This window comes from Podarcis gaigeae, assembly GCF_964106915.1.
Source record: "Podarcis gaigeae genome assembly, chromosome: 15".
NCBI classification, from domain to species: Eukaryota; Metazoa; Chordata; class Lepidosauria; order Squamata; family Lacertidae; genus Podarcis; species Podarcis gaigeae.
In genome coordinates, this window is record NC_139692.1 from 28,770,404 (window position 1) to 28,796,250 (window position 25,847).

The 25,847-nt window shown below is 45.4% G+C and overlaps 1 protein-coding gene across 5 annotated transcripts in view; it reads right to left on the bottom strand.

The window, feature by feature from the left end:
• Positions 1–5,676: 5,676 nt before the first annotated feature.
• The window catches only part of FLI1 (Fli-1 proto-oncogene, ETS transcription factor), a 119,511-nt gene continuing 99,340 nt past the window's right edge, over positions 5,677–25,847 (bottom strand). For all 5 annotated transcript variants that reach the window (XM_083714681.1, XM_083714680.1, XM_083714682.1 and 2 more), the window contains 4 exons: positions 14,004–14,075; positions 11,194–11,256; positions 10,748–10,795; positions 5,677–9,277 (listed from right to left, as the gene is read on the bottom strand). In XM_083714681.1, coding sequence (XP_083570807.1) covers positions 8,748–9,277; positions 10,748–10,795; positions 11,194–11,256; positions 14,004–14,075 — 713 coding nt within the window. In that variant the 3' untranslated portion in view covers positions 5,677–8,747. The remainder of the gene's footprint in view (positions 9,278–10,747; positions 10,796–11,193; positions 11,257–14,003; positions 14,076–25,847) is intronic.

Consider the following 25,847-nt stretch of genomic DNA (forward strand, 5'->3'; position numbering starts at 1 on the left):
GGTTTTCAGCCTAACGCTGAAAACCCTAAACTCATAACTATGCATTGTGTGCACATTTACCCCATATATATGCATTTTGTACACATTGCTTGGCTAGAGAACTGCACTGCAGAATTCGAAGGACCATGGATTTCAGATAATATCTTGTTTGGGGAAATACGAATTAGGCAGGTCCAGCTTTAAATGTGAATTGAATCAAATCTCTTTTCCATTTCTTGCTAAGTCTCAACATTGGAGCCTCAATGCCTGATCTATGGCTAACATCACAAACTACAGGAGACAAAACGTGAGCAAACTGGAGGGTGCATTCCAAAAGTGTGTGCTTGTGAGGATGCTTCCCATAGCAACCCACAGGGTCCAAGCCCTGTTTTATGTTAGAAAGGGACCCCTTTCCCTAGGTCTGGAGGTCCTGGGATTCCCGACACAGGAGGCTGTGCAAGCCCAATAGCACGAGGGCAGGGGAGACGAAACTAAATGTTAAGCTTTGCTTGTGGATGTTTCTTCCATTCTGTTTCCTTGTATCTGTATGGCACAACCTTGCGATAATTGCTGGAGCAAGCAATTTTAGCACAAGACACGTCACACTTAAAATTACTGCTATTGCTTACATGCAAATAAAGGGCAAGCATAATTTTGAACAACCGTTCTGCTGAACAACCTGTAGAAAGAGGGGAGGAGAGATTTAGCTGCGGTTCCTGCATTGCAGGGGGTTGGACTAGACAACCCTTTTGACACTATAATTCTATGATACTATTAACCTGAAACGAGAAATGACTGATGCCTTCCCTTGTTGCAGTGGAGGGGAATACAGTGGTACCTCGGGTTAAGTACTTACCGTATTTTTCACTCTATAAGACACACCAGACCACAAGATGCACCTAGTTTTTGGAGGAGGAAAATAAGAAAAAAAAAATATTCTGAATCTCAGAAGCCAGAACAACAAGAGGGATCACTGTGCAGCGAAAGCAGCAATCCCTCTTGCTGTTCTGGCTTCTGGGATAGCTGCGCAGCCTGCATTCGCTCCATAAGACGCACACACATTTCCCCTTACTTTTTAGGAGGGAAAAAGTGAGTCTTATAGAGCAAAAAATATGGTAATTCGTTCCGGAGATCCATTCTTAACCTGAAACTGTTCTTAACCTGAAGCACCACTGTATCTAATGGGGCCTCCCGCTGCTGCTGCGCCACCGCTGCATGATTTCTGTTCTCATCCTGAAGCAAAATTCTTAACCTGAAGCACTATATCTGGGTTAGCGGAGTCTGTAACCTGAAGCGTATGTAACCTGAGGTACCACTGTATCTGCAAACTCCCCAGCTAGTGTTCCCTGTTACAGGAGGAAGTTCTTGTGCAGAGAGAAGTCTCGTCTGGCCCCTTTCCCAACCAGCTCACATTCCACTCCAGTGGCATCAGGCCTGACGGAATTGTTTAAGGTGGTTAAGGGTACAATATACGTTTTAATATTTCCTTCCCGTTTCCCTCCTTTGCTAATGTGAAAACAAGGAGGCGTTAAGGCAGGAAAAGCCCTCGCATTTACAAAGTCTACAAAAGCCAGGGAGTTCATTGTCAGAAGTGTGTGCACAGTGGGTGGAGTAATTCCTCGGTGCATAAATATTAGGCTACAAGCCCGCTGAGCCTCATATTTGTTTCTTTGATGGTGGATGCCTCTGGAAAAAAATGTGGGTTATTACAGGCATATTCATGTGATCAGCTGGCCCAGGGTAACTGCGAGAGGAGGGGGAGTGCCCAGGCTTTGCAAGCTGAAGGTCTCAGGTTCAATCCTTGGCACGTTCAGGTAGGCCTGGCAGTCTCCAGTCCAAAAGAATGGAGAGCACCTGGCAATCAACTATATTTCCATGTAATCTCTGGACATGGTTTTTCAGCAGAGGTGGGATGGCCATCTGTCATGGATGCTTTAGTTGAGATTCCTGCATTGCGGGGGGATGGACTGGATGACCCTGAGGGTCCCTTCCAACTCCACAATTCTACGATTCTATGCCCAATGCAGTTTGCTTTCTGCGGGGCTGCCCAGAGGCTGCAGTTTCTGCAAAAGGGAACATCTGCGCAAGACAACACTTGACAGGTTCTCAAAGATCGGTTCCAGCTTCCCATTTGTCGCTGGGCCTAATTCAAGGTAGGGGAAGATCTGTCCAGTTCTCGTTTTATCCATTTTAAATCTAGCTCTCCAGATACCTGCGGAAACCTATATGAAAAAATCCTCTCGGAAATTCTTCCAGCATTTCAGTGCAGATTTCACCTAATAAACACAGCTTTGTATGAGAGTTTGACTGAAGGACACATTCTTGCAGGCCATTTCTCCTAATGCATTTTATATGTTCTTTTCACTGATGGCTTCATTTTTACACATTCTTTTACCAATACCCATCAACTGTACTGCTTTGAGTGGTACATCCCGGAATTACAGGAGCCATCCTGGCTTCTGATTGGAACCCGGGATGTCTCGTTTTGGCTCCGGCGAGAGCACATCCTGATTTCCAACTGAGGCATGTCAGAGAGTATTCTTTACCTAACACATGCCTGTTTTATAAACAGGGTTTGGTTGAGGAACTGCACTGCAAAATTAAGGTAAGTTCAAATTTCAAAGGTTGGCTGTGTTTCAGTTCTCATATTCTTTTACGGATTCACCTTTAAATGCAAAACAAGTTGCATTTCTCCGCCATCCAGAATGGTAACCCATATGCGGGGAATCTATACCAATTGCTGGAAACCACAGGAAGGGAGAGGGTTCTTGTGCTCAGATCTTGCTTGTGGATTTCCAACAGTCATCTGGTTGGCCACTGTGAAGACAGGATGCAGGACTTCATGGGCCATGGGCCTGAGCCAGCAGGTTCTTCCTGCGTTCTTATGTTCAAGGTCTTAAGGCAGGCATGGCCAAACCTGGCCCTCCAACGGTTTTTAGGACTACAACTCCCATCATCCCTAGCTAACAGGACCAGTGGTCAGGGATGATGAGAATTGTAGTCCCAAAACGGCTGGAGGGCCTAGTTTGGCCATGCCTGGTCTTAAGGCCTTGGATGTGGGCCTCTGAAAGAGTTCCTCTCCCCTTATCATCATTTCCTGGCTGTGAGGTCATAGAATTGTAGAGTTGGAAAGGTCATCTTGTCCAATGCCTTACAATGCAGGAATCATAGCTGTGAAGGATCTCTTGGTGGTGCTGAATGAAATCCATGACTTGGCAGTGGGTCCTCTTCCCAGGCCTGGGACCTCTTCTTCCCCTTGAGTTTCAGCTTATGACTGCTGAGGCTGCCTTTCAGTGTCAGTTGAATGCTTTCCTCTTCCACCAGATTTTCTGTGAGTCTTGGAAGGCTTTCTCCCTGCCTTGCAGGCCCTTTCCCACCCGGGCTGGGAGGGCAGGGGCCTTGATTGACTCCAACTGCAAAGGCTGAGGCTGCTGAAGAGGCCAGAGACCATTTTGGCTGTCTCTTAGACCAGACACAGTTCATTGAGCCTGAGCTTCCACAGCCACCACCAGCCATAAACCGCCATTGGCAGGAACTGGCAGCAGATATGTTCTGCACTTATGGTAATATTTTATTCTCTTGTTTAATTATACTGTTTTGAACGTGCATTTTGTATTTGACTTCCTTTAGTAATGTTTTCTTCCGAAACGTTTATGATAATTTTGTTGTTGTTAGCTTTGCTGCGTTAAATGTGCATTCTGGAATGTTATACTTCCAACTCTTTAAGAGAATATTTTAGTTTCCTGTTAGTTATGTTTCTCGGAATGTATACTTTAAACTTGACTTGCTTCAGTAATGTTTTGCTCTGGATTGTTGTATTTGATGTTTTAATGTAAACGTCTTTGAGAGTTTTTCTTAAAAATATAAAGTTGTATAGAAATTAATAATAACAACTGCTGCTGCTGCTGCTGCTTCCCTATACAGGGTTGCCTTCAGATGTCTTCTAAGTGTTGTATAGTTACTTAACTCCTTGGCTCAGGGGTTGGATAATTCCATACCCTCCAACATTTCTCCAGTGAAAATAGGGACGTCCTAAGGACTTGCCGGTCAGAAGGTCGGCGGTTCAAATCCCCGTGATGGGGTGAGCTCCCGTTGCTCAGTCCCTGCTTCTGCCAACCTAGCAGTTCAAAAGCATGTCAAAGTGCAAGTAAATAGGTACCGCTCTGGCGGGAAGGTAAATGGCATTTCCGTGTGCTGCTCTGGTTCACCAGAAGCGGCTTAGTCATGCTGGCCACATGACCCGGAAGCTGTACATTGGCTCCCTCGGACAATAAAGCGAGATGAGCGCCACAACCCCAGAGTCGGCCATGACTGGACCTAATGGGACATTTCAAGATCAAATCAGAAACCAGCTTCTGTAAATCTGGAACTGTCCCTGGAAAATAGGGACACTTGGAGGGTCTACACCCACTCACACACATCTCTACCGACCATCCAGGCAAGCACGGTGCATGATCAGAGATCAAGCATTTGTTCCAGGAAGATCCAAAATATGGGTTGCCATGTTTTAAAAAGTGAAAATCTGGACACAAAAGATGTTGTTTAGTTTTGCCCAAAGTCTCAAAAAAGAAGAAGTTTTTGAGCGATTTTTAATGAAATTACACTTCCGACATGGGTTGCCATATCCCTTGTTTTCCTGGAAATTTCAGCGATTTCCGTACGGACACTGTTTCCCAATGGCTGAATCCCGGCTATGTCCAGAAAATTCTGGACGTATGGCAACCCTAAAGAGGAGCAGTGAGGGATGTTGCCTGTTGAGAGTCCCAAAGGTCATGCAGGGTGGCTTGGAGGGCCACACAAGGTCCCCTTTCCCAGCTCTCGAGGCAAAGACCCTCCACTTCAAAAAGGCAGCCAAGAACACACACACACACATTTTGGATCTATACCTTATCTGTTTGAAAAGATCATCCTGACATGGTTAGAGCCCTGCAGCTTATACAGTATGCATGAATGGTCAAGAAACACCACCATACAGGGCCAGATTTAGGTTTGATGAGGCCCTAAGCTACTGAAGGTAATGGGGCCCTTTATATGCCCAGCTGTCCTTTGTCAACAACAAATTGTTGCTTTTTTGTGTTGAATATATGGTAATTTATAGACCTGCACATAACAAATAGGAGCCTACACAACACAAAACACTGTTGCTGTATGTAGATTTTATTTTATTTGTTTTTTATCTTATATTTTGGAAATGTACATCCAGTTGTTGTTTTTCCTTTTAATTTTTTGGGGGGCACCCAAGAGAGTGGGGCCCTAAGCTATAGCTTGTTTAGCTTATACATAAATCCAGCACTGCCACCATATATAAATATATATCTGAACAAATCCTCAATTAGAGAAAGAACCATTTATTTTATCACTTTTAAAACATCATAATTCATCATCCTCATACAACAGTCTTTAGCTTAACACGTTTCTTTTTAGAAAAACAAAAGGCCCCAAAGGTTACTTGCAAAATTATATATATATTTCTATATATTTAATACCCAAAAATACACTGCATATATAAACTAGAAAATACATCTTTCAGGAATGTTTCATTTTGCAAAATAGGATTGACCCACATTCCAAAGAGTACAAACATGGAGAAAGATTAGCTTGACCTCTTGTTTTTGTTCAGCAAAGAAACAACATCAGTGCTTGGGTTGTATCCAACCAGCGTCTCCTCAAGAGTAGATGCATTGGAAATAACAAAACTAAGCTAGCCATGTGTGTTTATTTCAATGGGTCTACTCTGAGCAGGACTAGCATGGGATACTGCCCATTGTCATGTAAGCTTTTCTAGATTGTGCTTGGGATGGTACATGCAAATTGGAGGTGTCAGTCTTGTGGCTGGGGGAAGACTTACAACCAAATTTCTGCCAACTTCATTCAGATCATGATAGCCCGAGGTTGGGTGGACCTGTGGCCCTCAAGATGCTATTGTTGGATCCCCCAATCTCCAACAGCCAGCATGACCAATGGTCAGGGATGGTGGGAATAGTAGTTCAACAGAATCCAGACATCTACTAGAGGTTCCCCATCCTAGAAATAGATTTTTATGGCCTTTTGCCCCTGTGGTTTTTCAGGTTAGATCTTCTGGGAACCTTTTCTACACTGATTTGTCTTCTAAGGAAACCCTGGCACACGTGCCATGGGACTCATGTCTCGTGGAGGGTCCTGAAAAGGCTTCTGGGGAGCACTCCCAGATCTCTGAGGCCCCACCTTCGTCCTTCTTGGGACACACCCAAGAGAACACTCTTGTTGGTGTGGATTTTATGAAGCGGCTGCTTGTGGTGGGCAAACTGGCGGCGGTGGTGGGGTTTTTTTGGAAAGCATGTCCATCGTTAGGAACACAGGGAGTTGCCTTATGCCAGGTCCAGCCATTAGTGGAAGAAGGGCAGGGACCCACTCAGCAGAAGGAGCAAGAGGACTCCAAGACACAGCAGGACTGGCTTACCAGGCACAAGAGTCTGAAATGGGCGGCCCTTGTTCCCAAAGTGGAAACCAATATGGTGCCCTCACGCTGCCATAGGACTCCAGCTCCCATCATCATGGCTGATGGCAAGGGATGATGGGAGTCCCAACAACCTCCAGAGTGGGTGCCACAGTAGCTGCTCCTGTTTTGCTACCTAAAGAGGCCCTTTGCACAACACAGGAATAAGATGGATAACTCAGCTGGTTAGAGCGTGGTGCTGATAACACCAAGGTTGCAGGTTCAATCCTTGTATGGGGCAGCTGCATATTCCTGCATTACAGGGGGTTGTACTATCATCCTCAAGGTCCCTCCCAACTCTATGATTCTATGAAATATTTCTATGAATCTGGAGCTTTGTGGGCAGGGGAACCCCAAAAGCCAAAAATGGTTTCTGCTGTATGACGTGATCATCAGAGTTATTGCATCCATTCTGGCAGCTAACAAATCAACCCAGAAGAGTTTGGGTGCCTGTAGAAAAAGAACCTTGCTCTCCTCTCATGGAACCCAACCCTATTTAATCATCATTGTTACATATTCACGGCTTGAATCAAAATACCAGGTGACAGGCATTAATCAGAAATAACCTCAAATGTGAGCTAAAGTGGTATTTTAATTACCAAGAATGCCTTAAGACATATCTACACTATGAACTGAAAGTGGTTTAAATGGGCATTTTCTCCCTTCAGGAAACTCTGGGGACTGTGGTTCTGTGAGGTGATTTAGGGTTTCAAACATACAGTTGTACCTCGGTTGTCCAACTTAATCCGTTCCAGCAGTCTGTTCAACTCCTGGAACAGTTCAACAACCAAGGCGCGGCTTCCAATTGGCTGCAGGAGCTTCCTGCACTCAACTGGAAGCAGTGGAAGCCATGTCAGACGTTCAAGCTTCCGAAAAGCGTTCACAAACTGAAACACTTGCTTCTGGGTTTGTGGCGTTTGGGAACCAAAATGTCCGATTGCCAAGGCATTCAAGAATCAAGGTACGACTGTACTCCTGTTCCTCTCATCAGACTTCATTTCCCAGGATTCTCTGGGGGCAGCCATGGCAGTTAAAATGGCATAAAATCAATGTAAGTTTGTAGTATAGATGCAGCCCTAATTTCCGGATATAACCATTGTTCTTTTCAAGACCACAGCTTGTTTTTCCACAGACACATTGCATACATTTTCCTTTTTTTAAAGTTTATTTTTTTTAGCAAAAAAAAGTTACAAAGCTGCACCCCAAATGTACAGATTGAAAAGATGTACAAATTACATTTTTAAAAACAACAACAACAATGGATTTGATAGTAAAAAAACAACAACAACTGCATTTGTGACCGAGGTCAACTCGTTTTAGTTTTCATCTTTCTTTTTTAATACTGTGAGATATAGGTAAAAACATAACTCTGCATAATTTATACAGTAAGTTGCCTTCTGACTTGGTTGACCCTCTGAGTAGCGGCCTGACAAACGCACAGCGCTCGTGAATCGGTTATGCTCTCGCAGCCCCTGAAACCCTGGCCAAGCTTGGGAGCTGCTGTCATTTAAATTAGTTCCATTTTGCATTCATAAGACTACCTGCCCATGATCCACTATAACTTCTTCTTTTTCCCTTGGTCTCAGATGCTTCTGGAGATATTAACAAAACTGATACAACAACAATGCACATTCTCAAAAGGTCCTTTCAATGCCCTTGTCTTAAAATATACATATTTATTTATAGGAATATATATATTTATTAATTTCTCTCTCTCTTTTTTCCAGTTGGGTGAAAAGCAACAAGCCACAATTGGCTTCATAGCTAAGATTCCAGTTGGGTGTCTCCAAACAAAGTCCTATAATATAGGAGATTGCTTCTGCTTCCGCCCCAAAACCGGAAAACAAAACAAAACAAAAAACTGGTCATCGCCATTAGTCTGGAACAAACAAACATTTATCTTCTAAGACTTAGAGGTCTTGGTCTTTTCCTTCCCAAAACAAAAGAACAACAAAAAAAAAAGCGCCTTGGACTTTACAATGCTTTGTCTAAGATCTGAAGTGATAACCACTGCAAATTCCGAAACGCATTCCACTTGGCTCTAGAGAGGATATAAGGCTTAGAACCAAAATAAAATGCGTAATACTGGCCCACCGGAGAATCCACCTGCCTGTCGAAGACAGAGTTACAAAAAAGAAAAAGTTGACTCCAATAATAATTATAATAATTATAATATCCAGTTTTTCAGCTTTCTTCCCAACGGAAAGGCACATGTCCAACAGCAACAAGAAAAGAAATGTCCAGAGATATCCACGGATGGGAAAAGAACAGCTCGTCACATGGAGAAAGGCTCCTAGTAGTAGCTGCCCAGGTGCGATGGCATATGGGAGTTGGCATGGCGTGGCACGTTTGGGTTGGGGTAGATGCTTCCTGCCGGGGAAGTCCAATAGGGCGACGCAGCACCAAAGAAACTGGAGGAAGTGACGGGCATGGAAGAAGGGTGTGGAGGCACAAAGTTCACCTTCTGCTGGTGCGCGTGGTACGAAGGCACGTAGGAGAGATCCGAAGGGTATTTGTACATGGAGGTTTCAGTGGGGTGAGGCTGGAGCGCCTGGGCGATGCCGTGAAAGTCAAACTTGTAGGCATACCTCTTGCCGTGCACCTTGGTCATAATGTTCTTGTCGTAATAGTAGCGTAGGGCCCGGCTCAGCTTGTCGTAGTTCATGTTGGGCTTGCTCTTGCGCTCGCCCCAGCGCTTGGCCACCTCGTCGGGGTCCGTCATCTTGAACTCCCCGTTGGTGCCTTCCCACGTGATGCAGCTGGCGTTGGAGCTGTCAGACAGCAGCTCCAGGAGGAACTGCCAGAGCTGGATCTGACCGCTCCCTGCAAGAGAAGAGGCACAAAATGCCCAGTTACCAGGAGGTACAATGTCCCAAAGCCAAGGGGCCGGGAATATCACCTGCCAAGTGATAACTGATCAATGCGAAAGTGGCGCAGTGGTTAGAATGCCAGACTGGGACTGGGGAAAGACCAAGGTTCTTTTTCAATATATAAAAATTTTTTTATTTGGTTTTTCAAATTAAAATTTTACAGAGATATATCAAACATATATCATGAAAACAAGATTCCAAGGAATCTCCTGGACTTCCATCCTCCCCTTTGTAGGTCCTGTTATTAATCATTTCCTTCTGCATCTTTTATGATAATCCAAATCTTTTACATCTCCATTGTGTCCAGAATTCACCCTTAAACTACAAGTGAAATTTCAATACTACTAACGATTTACAATGGTCTTTAAGATCAGTTATAATTTTCCCCATTCTTTATTAAAATTTTGGTCTTCCTGATTTCTGTTTCTTCCACTCATTTTAGACATTTCAGCATAGTCCATCAACTTAATCTGCCATTCTTCTCTGGTAGAGACTTTGTCTTCTTTCTATCTCTAGGAAAGACCAGGGTTCAGTTCCCCCAACTTGGCCATGAAGCTCCCTGGGTGAGCTTGGGGGCTGGTCACTACTTTGGCTCCCAACAGAATATTAGAAGCATGATAAAACACCAATCATTAAAAACTTCCCTAAACTGGGCTGCCTTTCAGATGTCTTCTAAAAGTCAGATAGTTGTTTATTTCCTTGACATCTGATGGGAGGGCGTTCCACAGGGCGGGTGCCACCACCGAGAAGGCCCTCTGCCGGGTTACAATGTAATCAGATGCTCAAAGCAGCTGCAGAAATTCCAGCTAATATTTTGTGAATGAGCAAACTGGCTGTGGTGAGGTATAAGCTGATCCATCAAGTCAATGCCATACATTGGTTTATTATTTCTTGGACCAGATGAAACTGACAGGTTTTTGTGTGTGTGTGTGTGTTGCCAATGCAACTGTGACCCACCCATACCTGCCTTCAGAATTCAACAATGACATTCCTTGTGGTTAGGATGATGTCTGTGTTCAGGGTATGATTTTTCAAGCCTTGTGAATCTTGGCATTGGATTTAGAAAACTCCAGCTAGCCAATATATATTCAACAAACTTTCTTTCTTTCTTTCTTTCTTTCTTTCTTTCTTTCTTTCTTTCTTTCTTTCTTTCTTTCTCTAAAACGAATACTGTGCTCGGCCCCCACCCTAAAAAGCTCTCAGCTAACAGGAATGCTCCCTGGACAGAAACCCAGTGACCTTAAACTAAAACAACATGTGACCCCAATAGTTGGTGAGTGTTTCATTGAACGGGGTGGGACGGTGGGACCCAGAGTGAGAACTGCAGCCCATACAGGAGATGAGAGCCATAAGGTATTGATCTAAGAACTGGAGAGATAGAATGGGCCCATGGGCTGTTAACCTGTTGACCCACTAGACTCACCTGGGTTGGCTAAACGGCTGCTGGTAGGTCCTAAAATCTGGTAGGGATCTAAGTAAAGAGACCAACAAAAGGAAAAGAAAATTAGACACTGTTCAGTCCTCTGTACCAAAGACTACTTATCACAGCTGCAAATTGCAATGTTATTGTTAGCTTCAACATAATGCTATTTCTACTGTCCATAAGAGCACCTGAGAGATCCCTGCTTGCTGTTCATTTCCTGGGTAACCAATAGTTATACATAGAATATTTATTAAGGGTGTGCATCACCTCTGTGTACTTTCTGAATTACGAGGCAAATAGGCATGATTTGGGTAAGTGTAAAACCACTCTTATATCATAGTGGTATAATAATAATAATAATAATAATAATAATAATAATAGTGCTCCACCCATCTGGCTGGGTATATACATATTTTTCTAAGGGAATAAACTTTCGACACCAGTACCTGGCTGGGGTCGCTGTTGCTCCACACTCTTGCTCACAGCTTGCGTCCCTCCCAGAGGAGGACCTGGGGGTATCAGAGAAATGAAAGCATTTCAGATCGCAGGAGAAAAAAGGAAACAGATTCCATGCACAATAAAAGAAGACTGTGTAATATAGTATTTGAAGGCAGACCTTGTTGCCATAGTCCGTGTTTTTCACCAATGAGTGATGCTGGTGAAGTTCTCCTGAGCCAGGCTGAGCAAGAGACTTTGTGAGCTCAAAAAAGCCTGCCTCGGAGAAGAGGTGAGCCTTACCAGCTCCTGGAATTTTCTCTGGTTTGGATTCAAATCCAATCCAGATAAGAATTCCCAGCTGCCCTGCCCCACCTTGCCACTAGGCCACTCTGTCCACCTCACCACAAAGCCGCTCTGTCCTTCAACCCCACAGTCCTGCTAGCTTCCCCCCACTCCCCTAAATATTCTCAGATTGACTCAGTCAATCCAAGGTCCTCTTCTTTGTGGTCTGTTTATGCAGGCCTTCCAGATAACCTACAATAGTTTGGGTCTCTCTGTTTTTGTAAAAACAACAAAAACAAAAAACACTGTGCATTTTAATCGTAGGGGTGTTGTGTGTCCTATTTTCATTGCATTTGTTTAGTTGATAAGGCAATCAGTTTTATTGTATATATCCAAAGGCCTTTACAATGGAGAATAAAAGGAAACTTTCCCCTAAAACAGGCATAGGCAAACTCGGCCCTCCAGATGTTTTGGGACTACAACTCCCATCATCCCTAGCTAACAGGACCAGTGGTCAGGGATGACGGGAGTTGTAGTCCCAAAATATCTGGAGGGCCGAGTTTGCCTATGCCTGATCTAAAATCATACAACGTAACCTGTAGCAGTTTACAGCATAAAAAGAAATTTACAACATTAAAACTTAAAATTGGAGTGCAGCCACATAGCTGGAATGGAGCGTCTTGGCTGCCAGTGCAAATTTGGCTACCTGGTGTGTAATACGTACCTGTAGATGTTTATCTGCTAGGAATTCAACTGCTATGCCCTGTGCAGATTGACCTGGAAGCCATTTAAGAATTGGCAGTATAAATTTTCCTCTGGGCATTGTATACAGGGGGCAAATCAGCAGATAGTGTGTGATGTCCTCTGCCAGATTGCATCCATGTATACATTTGCAATCCATATGGGGAATTTCCTGATATCTCCCCTCCAAATATGCTATGGGCATCTCTTGAAATCTTAGTTCCACAAAGGCCCTGCATAGTTGTGGGAAGGTCAGAGTCTCAAGGTAATGGGGCCTTGAGTGATTGATCTTAACTTGGGGGGTACCAAGTAGAGTAATGGGTGGCAATGATGGGTGCTCTGTCTTGGTTGGCATCTTGATCAAAAATCAAAAAAGGGTGCCAGTATACATCCTTGCTTGACACCTCTGTTAACTGGAATTGCCTTGAAGGCCCAGTCTCACTTGCATGAGGTTCCCTCAATGTACTTGTTGGGTGAGCCAGAGAAGTCTTTTATCTGTACAGTGGTGCCCTGCAAGACGAATGCCTCGCAAGACGGAAAACCCGCTAGACGAAAGGGTTTTCCGTTTTGGAGGCGCTTCACAAAACGAATTTCCCTATGGGCTTGCTTCGCAAGACGAAAATGTCTTGCGAGTTCCTGCGGGTTTTTCCCCTCCCCCCCTTTTCCTAAGCTGCTAAGCCGCTTATCAGCTGATCCGCTGATAAGCCGCTTAACAGCTGATCGCTAAAAGCCGCTAAACCGCTAATAGCGCTAATCCGCTAAGCTGTCAATGGGCTTGCTTCGCAAGGCAAAAAAACCACTATACGAAGAGCCTCACAGAACGGATTAATTTCGTCTTGCGAGGCACCACTGTATTTGAATGGGCCAGTTTGTTCCACTGCTGTCCCCTATCTATTAAATCAAAGGCTGAGGAGAAGTCAACGATCACAATATAGAGAGTCTTATGCGGGCTTTTGGTGAATTTACAGATTAGGTGGTACGAAACAAAAACTTGATCTGCCCGTCATAAATCCTGCTTGCATTTATTTAGTTTTGATTTCAATGCTTTCTAAAAATGTTTCATTTTATATTTACATTGTTTTATGACTCTAAGCTGCCCAGAAACTTTGTGCTACGAGGGGATGCTAAAGTAAACATCCCTTCCGCAATGTTAACTGATGTCTGTTTGAAACTTTTTAATGGTTTTTATTGTATGTTTTTAAAGCTATAAACTGCTTTGATTTTTTTTATGATACAACGGCATACAAATATTTTAAATACATGAATAAATAAATAAATAGATGAGTTAGCTGAGCAGAGCTCCCACTGAAAATAGGGGGAGTCAAATGAAGTCATGCCTAACTTGTCACGAGTCCTTTAATAAAGCCCATGTTTCATAAAGCAAGTCTGAATCTAACCCAATATTTACGCATGTTTACTAACGGAAGTTCCTGAGATGGTTTAAACTAAAATTAAAACACAGTAAGACAGGTGGTCGGGACTTCAACATCCCTTAACCCCATTCCTCCACGGTATGAACATCAACAGAGCCAATGGCACTACTCTCCCTTTCTATATCTCAGCTGAACACCTTGTGTTCTCAAGCCGAGATACAGATGAGAGTGACAGCTGAGATGCCTAACCGAAGAAATCTGCTGAAGTCTCTGCTTATTTTGAGGTCAAAATGGGTTAAAGACTCTCCTTTGTGTGAGAGGAGAGGAGTCGGTGGACATAGCCATTGTTGTAGCGCTTAATTCAATTTTTAAAAAAGTTAAACAGGATGTGCCAGTTGTCATCTAGGCCATCGGCAACTCACTTTTGTTGTTGTGGCTGGAGTTCATGCTATTGCCCCATCCTGATCTTCTGACTGCATCGTAGGAAGAAGCATCTAGGAAAAAAGAAGAAGCGAATGTTTCATTTAGGGCAGGGCACAGAGGCAAGAACGGGAGAAAATAATGGCTGGTTTTTAGGAGGTGGTTTAAAATTTGTGCTTGCTTTCGTTACAATCTAGGGATCGAGGTGAGCTAGTGCTCTCTGAGATGTTGATGAGCCATGACTCCCGCCTTCCCTGACCATTGGACATGCTGGCTGGGACTGATGGGAGTTAGAGTCCGACAGCATCTTAAGGGCCACAGATCCCTCGCTCCTGTTGTCCTGGATTTACTGCAGCCTACCCATGTGAGAGGCGGGCATTGCCATCGGCAGCTGTGAGGTGCTCTGAGATGTCTGAAAAGTCAAGCTGAGCCCAGGAGACGCAGCATGCAAATAACGGACGTAGCCAATAGCACCTTGAAAGAAATACCGTATTTTTTGCTCTATAAGACTCATTTTTTCCCTCCTAAAAAGTAAGGGGAAATCTGTGTGCATCTTATGGAGCGAATGCATGCTGCGCAGCTATCCCAAAAGCCAGAACAGCAAGAGGGATTGCTGCTTTCACTGCGCAGCGATCCCTCTTGCTGTTCTGGCTTCTGAGATTCAGAATATATTTTTTTCTTGTTTTCCTCCTCCAAAAACTAGGTGCGTCTTGTGGTCTGGTGCGTCTTATAGAGCAAAAAATACAGTATGTAGGAAGCGGACACAGGGGGTGTCCTGTTTCATATGCAGAGGGTGCTCATGCCAAATAGACCACAGGCACCATCTTCCTGTGGGACCTTTTAAAAAATGTGAATACACTTGTTGACATGTAACCCTAAGCCAAATCGTAACCTCTCTTACCATTTGCCTGCCCTCCCTCAGTCCTCCCGCTTCCCTTGCACTTTTTGTTGACTCACTGCCTTGTTTTGCTTCTTAGTGGCAGCTGCAGCAGCCCTAGGATGTTGGGGTTGGACTCGATGACCTCTGGGGGTCCCTTCCAACCCCACAATTCCACGATTCTATCATTTGAATACTCAATGTGTGTACATGCTGGCTTTAATCTTTTTCAGCCAGCAATTCCGCTAAAAAAAATATTAATAAATCCTGGAATTTCCATGTTCCAAGAGAGCAAGAATTTTGCCTCAGGGTAACAGCTCTGAATCAACAGGATTTGAAACCGGGAGATATTATTGAATGAGTATCCACAGGACCAAAGCCTAATACCAAAAGGAGTAACAGGGTGAGCCACAGCCTTACTCAACAAGAAAAGAACCAGCATTTTTAAAAACTAAATGCTTCCAACATTTTACCATCAGCAAATGAGATGCCCCATTTTTGTGGCTCATTGGTTTTTTATTTTCAAAACAAAACAGCATTATGGAAGTTTAAAACTACAACAGTGCTGCCTGCACAGCACTTCTGTATACTACAGGTTTACTAGACTCTGGTCCAAGGTCACCTCCATGGCGTGCATTTAAAGAAATTTTATGCCACTGTTAACACTCACAGAGAATCCTGGGAAGCGTAGTTTTTTTTAATGGTTCTGCCCTCCTGGAGCTACAGTTTCCCGGCACCCTTTGCAAACTATAGTTCCCAGGATTCTCCATGACTGTTAAAAGCTGTATAATCATGTATTAAATATACAAAGTAGATGCGATCACACCGAGTCAGTGAAATAATACACTTTGCAAGGAAGAAGAAACTGACAACCTACCACCAGAAAGTTTGAGAAAACTTTTGGTCCTTGCCAATCATTTTCAGTTCTTTTTGTAAAAATAATAATAAAAACCCCACCACTTTCTGTCTTTCTGTCGCTTTCCTTTAGCCACAAGTGCAAATTCCCACCCCTGCCATCTGGTGAACCTGGCACTTGAGAGACCCTTGAAAGGGCAGTTTTAAAACCAGTCCTGAGATGGGATGGGAAGGAGAACAGCTTTAATCTCCCAAACGAATTAAAGCCAGAAGATCCTATTGTCTGCTCCTTTTGGGAATGACAAAGACTGCAAAAATTGTCAGATGGAAAAAAATCCCTCATGTTGTTGTCTCTTCCAGCTGGCACAGGGAAAGATTCCTTGGTATTTTCCTGGTTTCGTTTTTTTAAATGCTAGAAGCTGGTGTGGATTTTTTAAAACAACAACAGACAAACAGAGGCAGAGTCATCTGTATGCATGATGCATGTTTTGTCGGTTATTTGTGTGTATTTGCGTGTATGTGGGATGGTTGTGGGACTGTCTCATCGCCCAGGGATTAGCTCGCTAGGAACACAGGAAGCCACCTTATACTGAGTCAGCCTATTGGGCCATCCAGCTTAGTACTGTTTGCACTGCCCAGCGGTGGCTCTCCAGGGCTTCAGGCACAGATCTCTACCAGTGTACCTGGAGATGCCTGGGACCTTCTGCATGCAAAGCAGATGCTCTACCACTGAGCTACAGTCCTTCCCCTAAAAACAAGCAAGATCCTAGTCCTCATCGTTCTGCAATAGAAACACGGGAATCTCCCTTATATGGAGTCAGCCCATTGTCCCAATGCTACAGCTAGAATGGAGAAGGAATGAGGCTAAAAGCTGGGACAGCTCAGTTGGTGGCACATGAGGCTCTTAATCTCAAGGTCATGGGTTTGAGCCCCACGTTGGACAAAAGATTGCAGGGGGTTGGACTAGATGACCCTTGGAGTACTTTCAGACTCTACCATTCTGTGCTTCTATTATTCCAGCTGAAACCTGCGAGGGAGACACGGCCCCAGGAAGAGGAGCTTTGGGTTGGGGATTTTGGAATCAGCAACAACTGGGAACTTAATGAGTGCATTTCCACATCTTTCCAAAATGACAATGACAATAGTTGCTCAGGGGAGCCAACATTTTTCTGGCTCTCTGGCTCCAAAGCCCACCCCCCTGCCATCAGCCAAATGAATGCAATGTGTGCACCACGGCAGCACTCGGCAGCCACCTAACCCAGAGCCTTGTGTTTCAGACACAATGAGGCATTCTCAGCCAGGGAAGCAATCCAGAGCACGGGGGTTCTGTTTATTTATTTTGCAAAAACAATCCCGTTCTTGTGACAGAGCTCGCAGACAGCCTGTTGAGTTGGGCAAAGTTGGCAGGAGACGCTGGATTTCCGCCCCCACCCCAGCCAAACACTGAGATGCAGCTCTGAGCTATGGAAGTTGGGGGTAGGGTCAGTCTGGATGATGCTTCGAGTCCCTTCCAATTATTGGGATTTTGTATCTTTGGAGGTGGGGTAGAATGTACAAAAACATGATGGCCAGACCAACCCCTTTGTCTAGGCAATGGCTGTGGCTGACTAGTCAATCATCGTGATTAATGTACAGTGATACCTCTGGTTGTGAATGGGGTCCGTTCCGGAGGCCCGTTCGCAACATGAAAAGAGCGCAACCCGCAGCGGCGCATCTGCGCACGCGTGGGTTGCGATTCACTGCTTCTGTGCATGCGTGTGATGTCGTTTTGCGCTTGTGTGCATGCGGCGAAACCCGGAAGTAACCCTTTCCGGTACTTCCGGGTCGCCGCAGGACGTAGCCTGAAAGAACATAACATGAAGCGGACATAACACGAGGTATGACTGTAATGAAATAAATTGCTCTGTGCCATAGGACAAATGGATGTGCCTTACCGCCCCGCCCATAGAATGAATGGGTGGTGCTTCCCCTTTCCCTAGCTGCAGGGGCGGCAGGGAAAGAGAGGGTGTGGGGGGGCTGATTAGAAAGCAGGCTGGAAGCTGGAGACCCAGAGACCTGCTTGCTCTGTGCTGGATCCAGAGCTGCAACTAATGGAGAAGCAGTATCTGTTGGGGTGCTGATGCTGGGAGCCCCTCCATCCTCCATATGTGTGGAAATATATCCAATAGACACCACAATCTCTGCTGAGCTTCATTCCAAGGGAACCAAACCTAGGTAAGCGCCTGGAATCCCTGCAGTCTCTCACCACAAGGTGACCCTCCAAGTGTCCCTATTTTCCAGGGACAGTCCCAGATTTACAGAAGCCGTCCTGGTTTCTGATCCGATCCCAAAATGTCCTGCTTTTCCTTAGGAGGTCCCCATTTTCATCGGAGAAATGTTGGAAGGTACAGAGTTATGCTACCCCTGAGCCAAGGAGATAAGATACAACTTTTAGAAGACATCTGAAGGCAGCCCTTTAAATGTTTAATGTTTTATTATGCTGTTATCTATATGTTGGAAGCCACCCAAAATGGCTGGGGCAACCTAGTCAGATGGGGGGGGATATAAATAATTTAAATTATTATAATTATTATGGAATAAACAGCCTGAGATAATGGACATTGCAGTTCAATGACTTCTGGAGGGCCAGAAGTCCCCCATAAGTAAAGGGACCCCTGACCATTAGGTCAAGTCGTGGGCGACTCTGGGTTGTGGCGGTCATCTCACTTTAATGTCCGAGAGAGCTGGTGTACAGCTTCCGGGTCATGTGGCCAGCAGGACTAAGCCGCTTCTGGCGAAGCAGAGCAGTGCACGGAAAAGCCGTTTCCCTTCCTGCCAGAGCGGTACCTATTTATCTACTTGCACTTTTGACATGCTTTCGAACTGCTAGGTTGGTAGGAGCTGGGAAAGAGAAACGGGAGCTCACCCCGTCGCGGGGATTCGAACCGCCGACCTTCCGATCGGCAAGTCCTAGCTCTGTGGTTTAACCCACAGCGCCACCCGTGTCCCTCTTATGGAATAGGGCATCCCTATTTTCATCAGAGAAATGTTGCAGAGTGATGTAGGAGACTGAGGTGGCACGTAACAATATTTTGCAAATGATGAGGGGAAAAGAGCTGCCCTCTGGTGTAGCTCACTGCCATCCTGCCAGCTTCAGCAGATATGAGGATCTCTGTGACGGCTTCCATGACAAATGTGTGTCCAATTCCAACAAAATTAAAAAGCACAATATAAATCCTATGAGGCTTTCAAGAGCCGTCATCTTGCAGCCATCTGGTTTCCATCCAGAAGGTCCTTGAATGAACACAGACTTTATTGCAAACCAGAGAAAAAGGATATTAAACAATGTCTACAACGTCACGGACTCTTTCATCCAAAGATCTCTCAGATTTGCAGACCATTTAGGCCTCATTGATAATTTCTGGGAGCAGCTCTGCCTGCCGCCTTTGTGCTGGTGTTTCCTGTAAAGGACGCTTCAGCTTTGAATCGCTCCTTGCTAGCCTTAGCTGCTTTCCCTCCCAGTTAGCCAACTGCTGGAATGTGAACTGGAAGTTCCTTGGAGCAGGGACCTCTTCAGCTGCTAACCTTGGCCTATAAAATACTTCAGGCCTCAGTAAGTCCCATGAATTTCAGTGGCGCTTACTTCTGATTTACATTGTCAGGATGCGGAACCTGGGGGGGGGGGGGACTCTGAATACTGCTGGACTACAACTCCCATCATTCCTGACCTCGCCCAAGCTGGCTGGGACTGATGGGGGTTGGAATCTGGCAGCATTTACAGGGACACCCCTGGTGTATAAGATGCACTGGAAATCACGGCTTGCCTAAGGAAATACAATGGTACCTCGGGTTACATACGCTTCAGGTTACATACGCTTCAGGTTACAGATTCCGTTAACCCAGAAATAGTACCTCAGGTTAAGAACTTTGCTTCAGGATGAGAACAAAAATCGTGCGATGGCGGCACGGCGGCAGCAGGAGGCCCCATTAGCTAAAGTGGTGCTTCAGGTTAAGAACAGTTTCAGGTTAAGAACGGATCTCCGGAATGAATTAAGTACTTAACCCAAGGTACCACTGTACTTTCCTTTTGGTCTTTCTGGTTTTCCCAGGCTTTTAAGAACAGCTAATGTTAGCATCTTTTAACATGTAGAACTATTTCGATTTAATCGCCTGCTTCATGGGTAGCTGACCCCCTTTGGCCTGAGGGCCACATTGATAGTAAGCAACCTCTCAGGAGGGCCGGCAGGCAGAAAACATTTTCTCTCCCCATCTCAGCGTGGAGGGAGCCCCACAGCCCTGAAATGGGGTGATCAAGCTTTCAGCTTGCCCAGCTAGATCTGGCTTAGGGGTCAGCTACCCCTAGTCTCTTGAATAAACAGTTGCTTCCTGATGTGTTCATCTATATGCCAATAACTTTATAATTTTCTTTTTTTAAAGAAAATGCACTTTTATGCTTATTCCATTGTTAGTCACACAGGGAAAGGTATGTTGAGAGTGGGGTTGCAGTGTATGCAAATAAAATAATTTAAAGTGATTTTAGAGGTGGGGAAAATTCCACCCACTTGAACCACCATCCAAGCCCAAGGTCTGGCAGGATGAGTATGTTCAGATTAGGTGCCCCCACAACAGGTGGGTCTTCCTCATCCTGGCTCAACCAGGGATGTGCTGGTGTTAGTTCCCCCACACTAGTTTAAGTCCTGGGACTCCACTGGTGAAAGTAATGCTGCTGTCAGCCTTCCCCCACCCAGCAAAAAAATAAAATCAAACAGATTTTCAGGAAGTGGACTCTACACTCTTGCAGCCAATAGAAATGCAAGATCTATTTCTCCAAACAGCTCAGGGTGCATCTGCGTGGTTCTGTGCCCTCTTCCCCAACCAGTGGCATAGCGTGGGGGGTGCAGGGGGTGCCGGCCGCACCGGGCGCAACATCTGGGGGTTAGGGTTAGGGGCACAAATCCACGGGTTAGGGGGTGCAAATTACTTGCCTTGCCCCGGGTGCTGACAACCCACGCTACGCCACTGTCCCCAACGTAATCCTCACAACAGCCTCATAAGGTAGGCTAGACGGGAAGATAGCAACCAGCTCAGGTCAGCCAGTGAATGTTACGGCCGAGTGGGGACTAGAAGAACAAGTCCTCATCCAACACTTTTAACCAGGACACGACCCTGGTTCCGTTTCTGCATGGCGAGGCAGCGGACATGCCATTCATTTGACGCACATTCCCTCTCTGCAAAGTTAAACTATGGAACTCCCTCCCACAGGAGGCAATGATGATTATCCACTCAGACGGCTTTGAAAGAGGAATAGGCAAATTCATGGAGGAGGAAGAGAGGGCTATCGATGGCCACTAGCCACGATGGCTATGCTCTGCCTACACAGCTGGAGGCAGCAATGCTTGTGGATGCCAGTTGCTGGAAGCTGCAGGAAAGGAGAGGGCTCTTGTGTTCGAATCCTGCTTGTGGGTTTCCCTTTGGGGCCCCTGGTTGGCCCCTGTGACTACAGGATGCTGGACTACCTAGGCGCCCATGGTCCTGATCCAGCAGCCTTCTTCCTATGTTCTTATGAATGCTGGGGAGCTGTAGCTTACCCTTCCCAGCACCCTTCAGAAAAACCTGCAGTCCCCAGGATTCTCAGGAGAGAGGAAATTGGATTCAGTTGCATGTTGTGCATGCAGCCAGAACTGTGTCTAAACACAGCACTCATACGCATGAGCACAGGCGTAATGCAAGCTGGAGATTGACACACGCTGTTGGTCTGTAGAAACACACCATCAGGAAACACGTTAACTTTTTGTCTTAGGGAAAAGCCCGGATCAGTCTGGGACCTTTCTGAAGGGGGCAAAGGTATCCCCTCCAGCGCATTCCTTGCACACATATGCCAGAGGACTGCACTCCATGCACTCAAGGCAGAGGGAGGGAGGGAGATGGATGGGGGCAGAGAAGCCCCCTTTATTTAGCAAGGGGCAAAGGAAGAATAATGGTTACTTAGAAAGTGCTCCAGACAAGCTGTCAGGTTGAATTCAGCCCACTGGAGTCTCGCATTGGGACAGTCCTGGCCTTCAGGGATCCCCTGTGAGCAGTGTTTCCTGCCTGCTCCAGCGCAGAGACAACAGGGCTTTGTTTCCAGGAGAGGTTGCCTTCCCCTCCTTTTTTCCCCTTCTCTCTCTCTCTCTCTCTCTCTCTCTCTCTCTCTCTCTCTGAAAAATGCACATGGCTACCTCCAAAGAGGGTCAGGGAGAAATGCAGACACAACACCAGCCCTGGAATTTCAAAGGAAAATAGTGTTGGTTTTTTTTAAGCTCCCAAGAGCAAGCTACTGTTTCTCCTGGAACCAAAAAATCCCGACTTTATAGTTCCACGCAGGAGCAGCAGCAGCAGCAACAACAACGTAAAGTATACGTGGTGGTGGTTGCAGGTGGGGGACAACAGCAAATTTTGGTGCGCCAAGTCCTGACAGGGATTTGGGGTGGTTCGGCCAGTAAAAGGGGAAAAAAGGAATGAAGGAAAGATGCAAAGGGTTCCTGAGAGGGAGAGGCGGTTAAAAAGAAAGGAGATTCCTGAATGGCAGATGCAGCTGATGGACTATATGGAACTGGATGAGATGACCGGCAGAATCCAAAACCAGGGAGAAGAATTGGAGGAGGAGAACTGGAAGAAGTTTAAAGATTATCTACAAAAGCATTGTAAACTGTATGAATGTTAAGAAAATTGTATGATCTGCAACATCAGGGCTCCAACAAATTAATAATTTATATCTGTAAAAGTTAATGTAATTGAAAAATAAGATAAATTGTGGATAAATGGTATTCTATAATTAACCTTTGACAAGAGAAATTTAAAAGATTAAATTTGAGATTTGAATATTGGGAAATTTTAATAGACAAATTAAATTAAGTTAATAATTTGCTGGTAAAACTTATGAGTGTAGAGAGTAGGAACAAGAGGCGTGAGGAAGTCCAAGGATGTTTATGAAATGAGGATATCTGAACTTGGTATGTTTTTTTATATATATCTTTATTGTTAAACAAAAATTTAATAAATATTATATAAAAAAAAGGAAGGAGACTCAAAAAAGAAAAGAAAGAACGGAGATTCCAACTATATGTCAGGAAGAACGTAATGAAGGGAAGAGCTGTTTGACAGTGGAAGGGACTCCCTCAGGAGGTGGTGGAGTCTCAGGAGAGGTTGAATGCCCATCTCTCATGGATGCTTTAGTTTAGTTGATATTCCTGCGTTGCAGAGGACTAGATCAGAAGACCCTTGCGGTTCCCCTCCAATTCTATGAAATCTTTCAGAAGAGTTTGGATTTGATATCCTGCTTTATCACTACCCGAAAGAGTCTCAAAGCGGCTAACATTCTCCTTTCCCTCCCTCCCCCACAACAAACACTCTGTGAGGTGAGTGAGGCTGAGAGACTTCAGAGCAGTCTGACTAGCCCAAGGTCACCCAGCAGCTGCATGTGGAGGAGCGGAGACTCGAACCCAGTTCACCAGATTACGAGTCTACTGCTCTCAACCACTACACCACACTGGCTCTCAGGGTAAGCAAAGGTGTGTTTTTCTATCTGCAGAAGGTCTTCCTGGTGGGATGGCCTCCTGCATTCACAAAAGATGCTTCAAAATCCAATATATTATTTATGGGGGGGGGGGTTGATCCTTTCCTTGTGGAAAAAGATCTAGAACTCACTCTTTATAGAGCATGGGTAGGCAAACTAAGGCCCGGGGGCCAGATGCGGCCCAATCGCCTTCTGAATCCGGCCCACAGACGGTCTGAGAATCAGCGTGTTTTTACATCAGTAGAATGTGTCCTTTCATTTAAAATGCATCTCTGGGTTATTGTGGGGTAGAGGAATTCATCCCCCCCCAAAAAAAATAGTCCAGACCCCCACAAGGTCTGAGGGACCGGGGACTGGCCCCCTAAAAAAGTTTGCTGACCCCTAAAAGGTAAAGGTACCCCTGCCCGTACGGGCCAGTCTTGACAGACTCTGGGGTTGTGCGCCCATCTCACTCAAGAGGCCAGGGGCCAGCGCTGTCCGGAGACACTTCCGGGTCACGTGGCCAGCGTGACATTGCTGCTCTGGCGAGCCAGAGCCGCACACGGAAACGCCGTTTACCTTCCCGCTGGTAAGCGGTCCCTATTTATCTACTTGCACCCGGAGGTGCTTTCGAACTGCTAGGTTGGCAGGCGCTGGGACCGAGCAGCGGGAGCGCACCCCGCCGCAGGGATTCGAACCGCCGACCTTTCGATCGGCAAGTCCTAGGCGCTGAGGCTTTAACCCACAGCGCCACCTGTGTCCTTGCTGACCCCTATTCTAGAGTAACTCTACTTCTGAGGGCGCAGCAAGAGGTGCTATTTTCTTAAAGAATTTTTAGGGTTGCATAGCTGTTGCTGCTTTAATTAAATTGCCGTGTGTGTGTGTGTGTGTGTGTGTGTGTGTGTGTGTTTGGAGGGAAGAACAGATTTGGACCTCACATATGGGGAAGGTTGTGGTGTTTTTTTAACTCATTGCCCTGACTGCCATCCTCATTGGAACAGGAGTGGTGGTGTCTGCCCACTATCTGCAATAGGCTAACCACTTGCACATTGCAACTCCCCCCACCCTGCCCACAAAAAAAGAGAGGAAACACACTGAGGAAAAAGAGGACACTGGTTTGCATAAACATGCACATGCTGATTTATATACAAATCTATAGAGAATTACAATAATCTGAATAGAAATATGTCCTGTTTGTGCATATTTACCGCAGAGGGGTACATGAGTGCCTGCTTTGCATTAGACTGGGACATCAAAGCCATCAAGGTCATAGAATTATCTATTCATTCATTCATTCATTCAAACAAGGTATGTGCCACTTAATTACAATGTTCTCTAAGCGATTTACAAGAATACAAAATAAAAAAATAAGTAAAAACTATAAAATTTAGCGGGGCAGAGAGTCATTACTACCCCCATCCCAGTCCCAACGCCAATAATAATGAACGAAATAATGAACGAAACAACTCAAATTTGCATTTTGTGTGTACGTTTAATTTTCATTCGGTTGTGTTGTCTGACTGTCTGTCCGTCTCTCTTATATTGCATGTTACTTAACTGTATGTCCTTTCTTAGATAAATAAACAAATTAAAAACTATAAAATGAAACACACACACACACACACATGCTCCTGTGGTTCCCCTATTGTTAGGCCATTTTACCAAAAGGCACTGGCTCCATCTCCAGGGGGCCCTGGGTACCCACAAAGTTTTCACTGTGGGTGCCCATTCTCTGCCTGCCACCACCACCCGCTGCCTTAGCTCCAGCTCTCCGGCGCCACGGTGGCAACTGGGCTGGGGCCTCTGCCTCCACCACGGGTCCTCTGTTGGTTTTTTGTGTCCCCAACCCCTCCCCCCTTCTCTGCCATATTTCCCCCATTTTAAAAGCTGTGTTGCCAAAAGCTTTTTGCGGACTCCCAAGCCCCTCACCAAAATCTGGCCTTTTAAAAACAAGAATGTAATTTCCCCTTTTAAAAAGCAACATTCCTGACCATTCCTGTGTGCTCACCGCTGTGATGCCAAAAGTTTTCCATGTCTTCTGCGCACAGCCCTTACATTTGTCCATTTAAATTGTTGTCGCTGCTGTTTGCTGAATTGGATGATAAAATAAGGATTTAAAGTGGCACTGAACAGCTAATGGACAAAGAAGTAGGCTTGAGAATTCCGAAGTTCTCGCCACACCCACTTTTGCACATTGGCCACACCCAATTGGGCCACACCCACTTTGATGAGCGACCCTCAGAATGTTGACTGAAGCTCAAGGCCACCCTTAGCCTCAAAAGATTTAGCCACTCCTTACATAAGCCATGCCGTTTTGCATTGCCATATTGAAATCTGTGTTTGGCGAAACGCAAACGGTGTCCTGCGGATGCTACCTTGCCTGTACATAAGCTACCTTGTGATCTTTTCCATTTTCCTTATGCGCCTTCAATATCTGACCTGGTCTGCCAAGTCATGGAACCTGAAACAGACTCTTTCCCATTAAAACAAAACAAGCAGAGAGGCCCAAATCGTTCCACTTAGTGATGAGAGGAGCCTCATTTCATTTGCAAGAAAATTGTTCCTTGGCCAGGAAAGCCTGATGATTCTCATTAGGGCCAC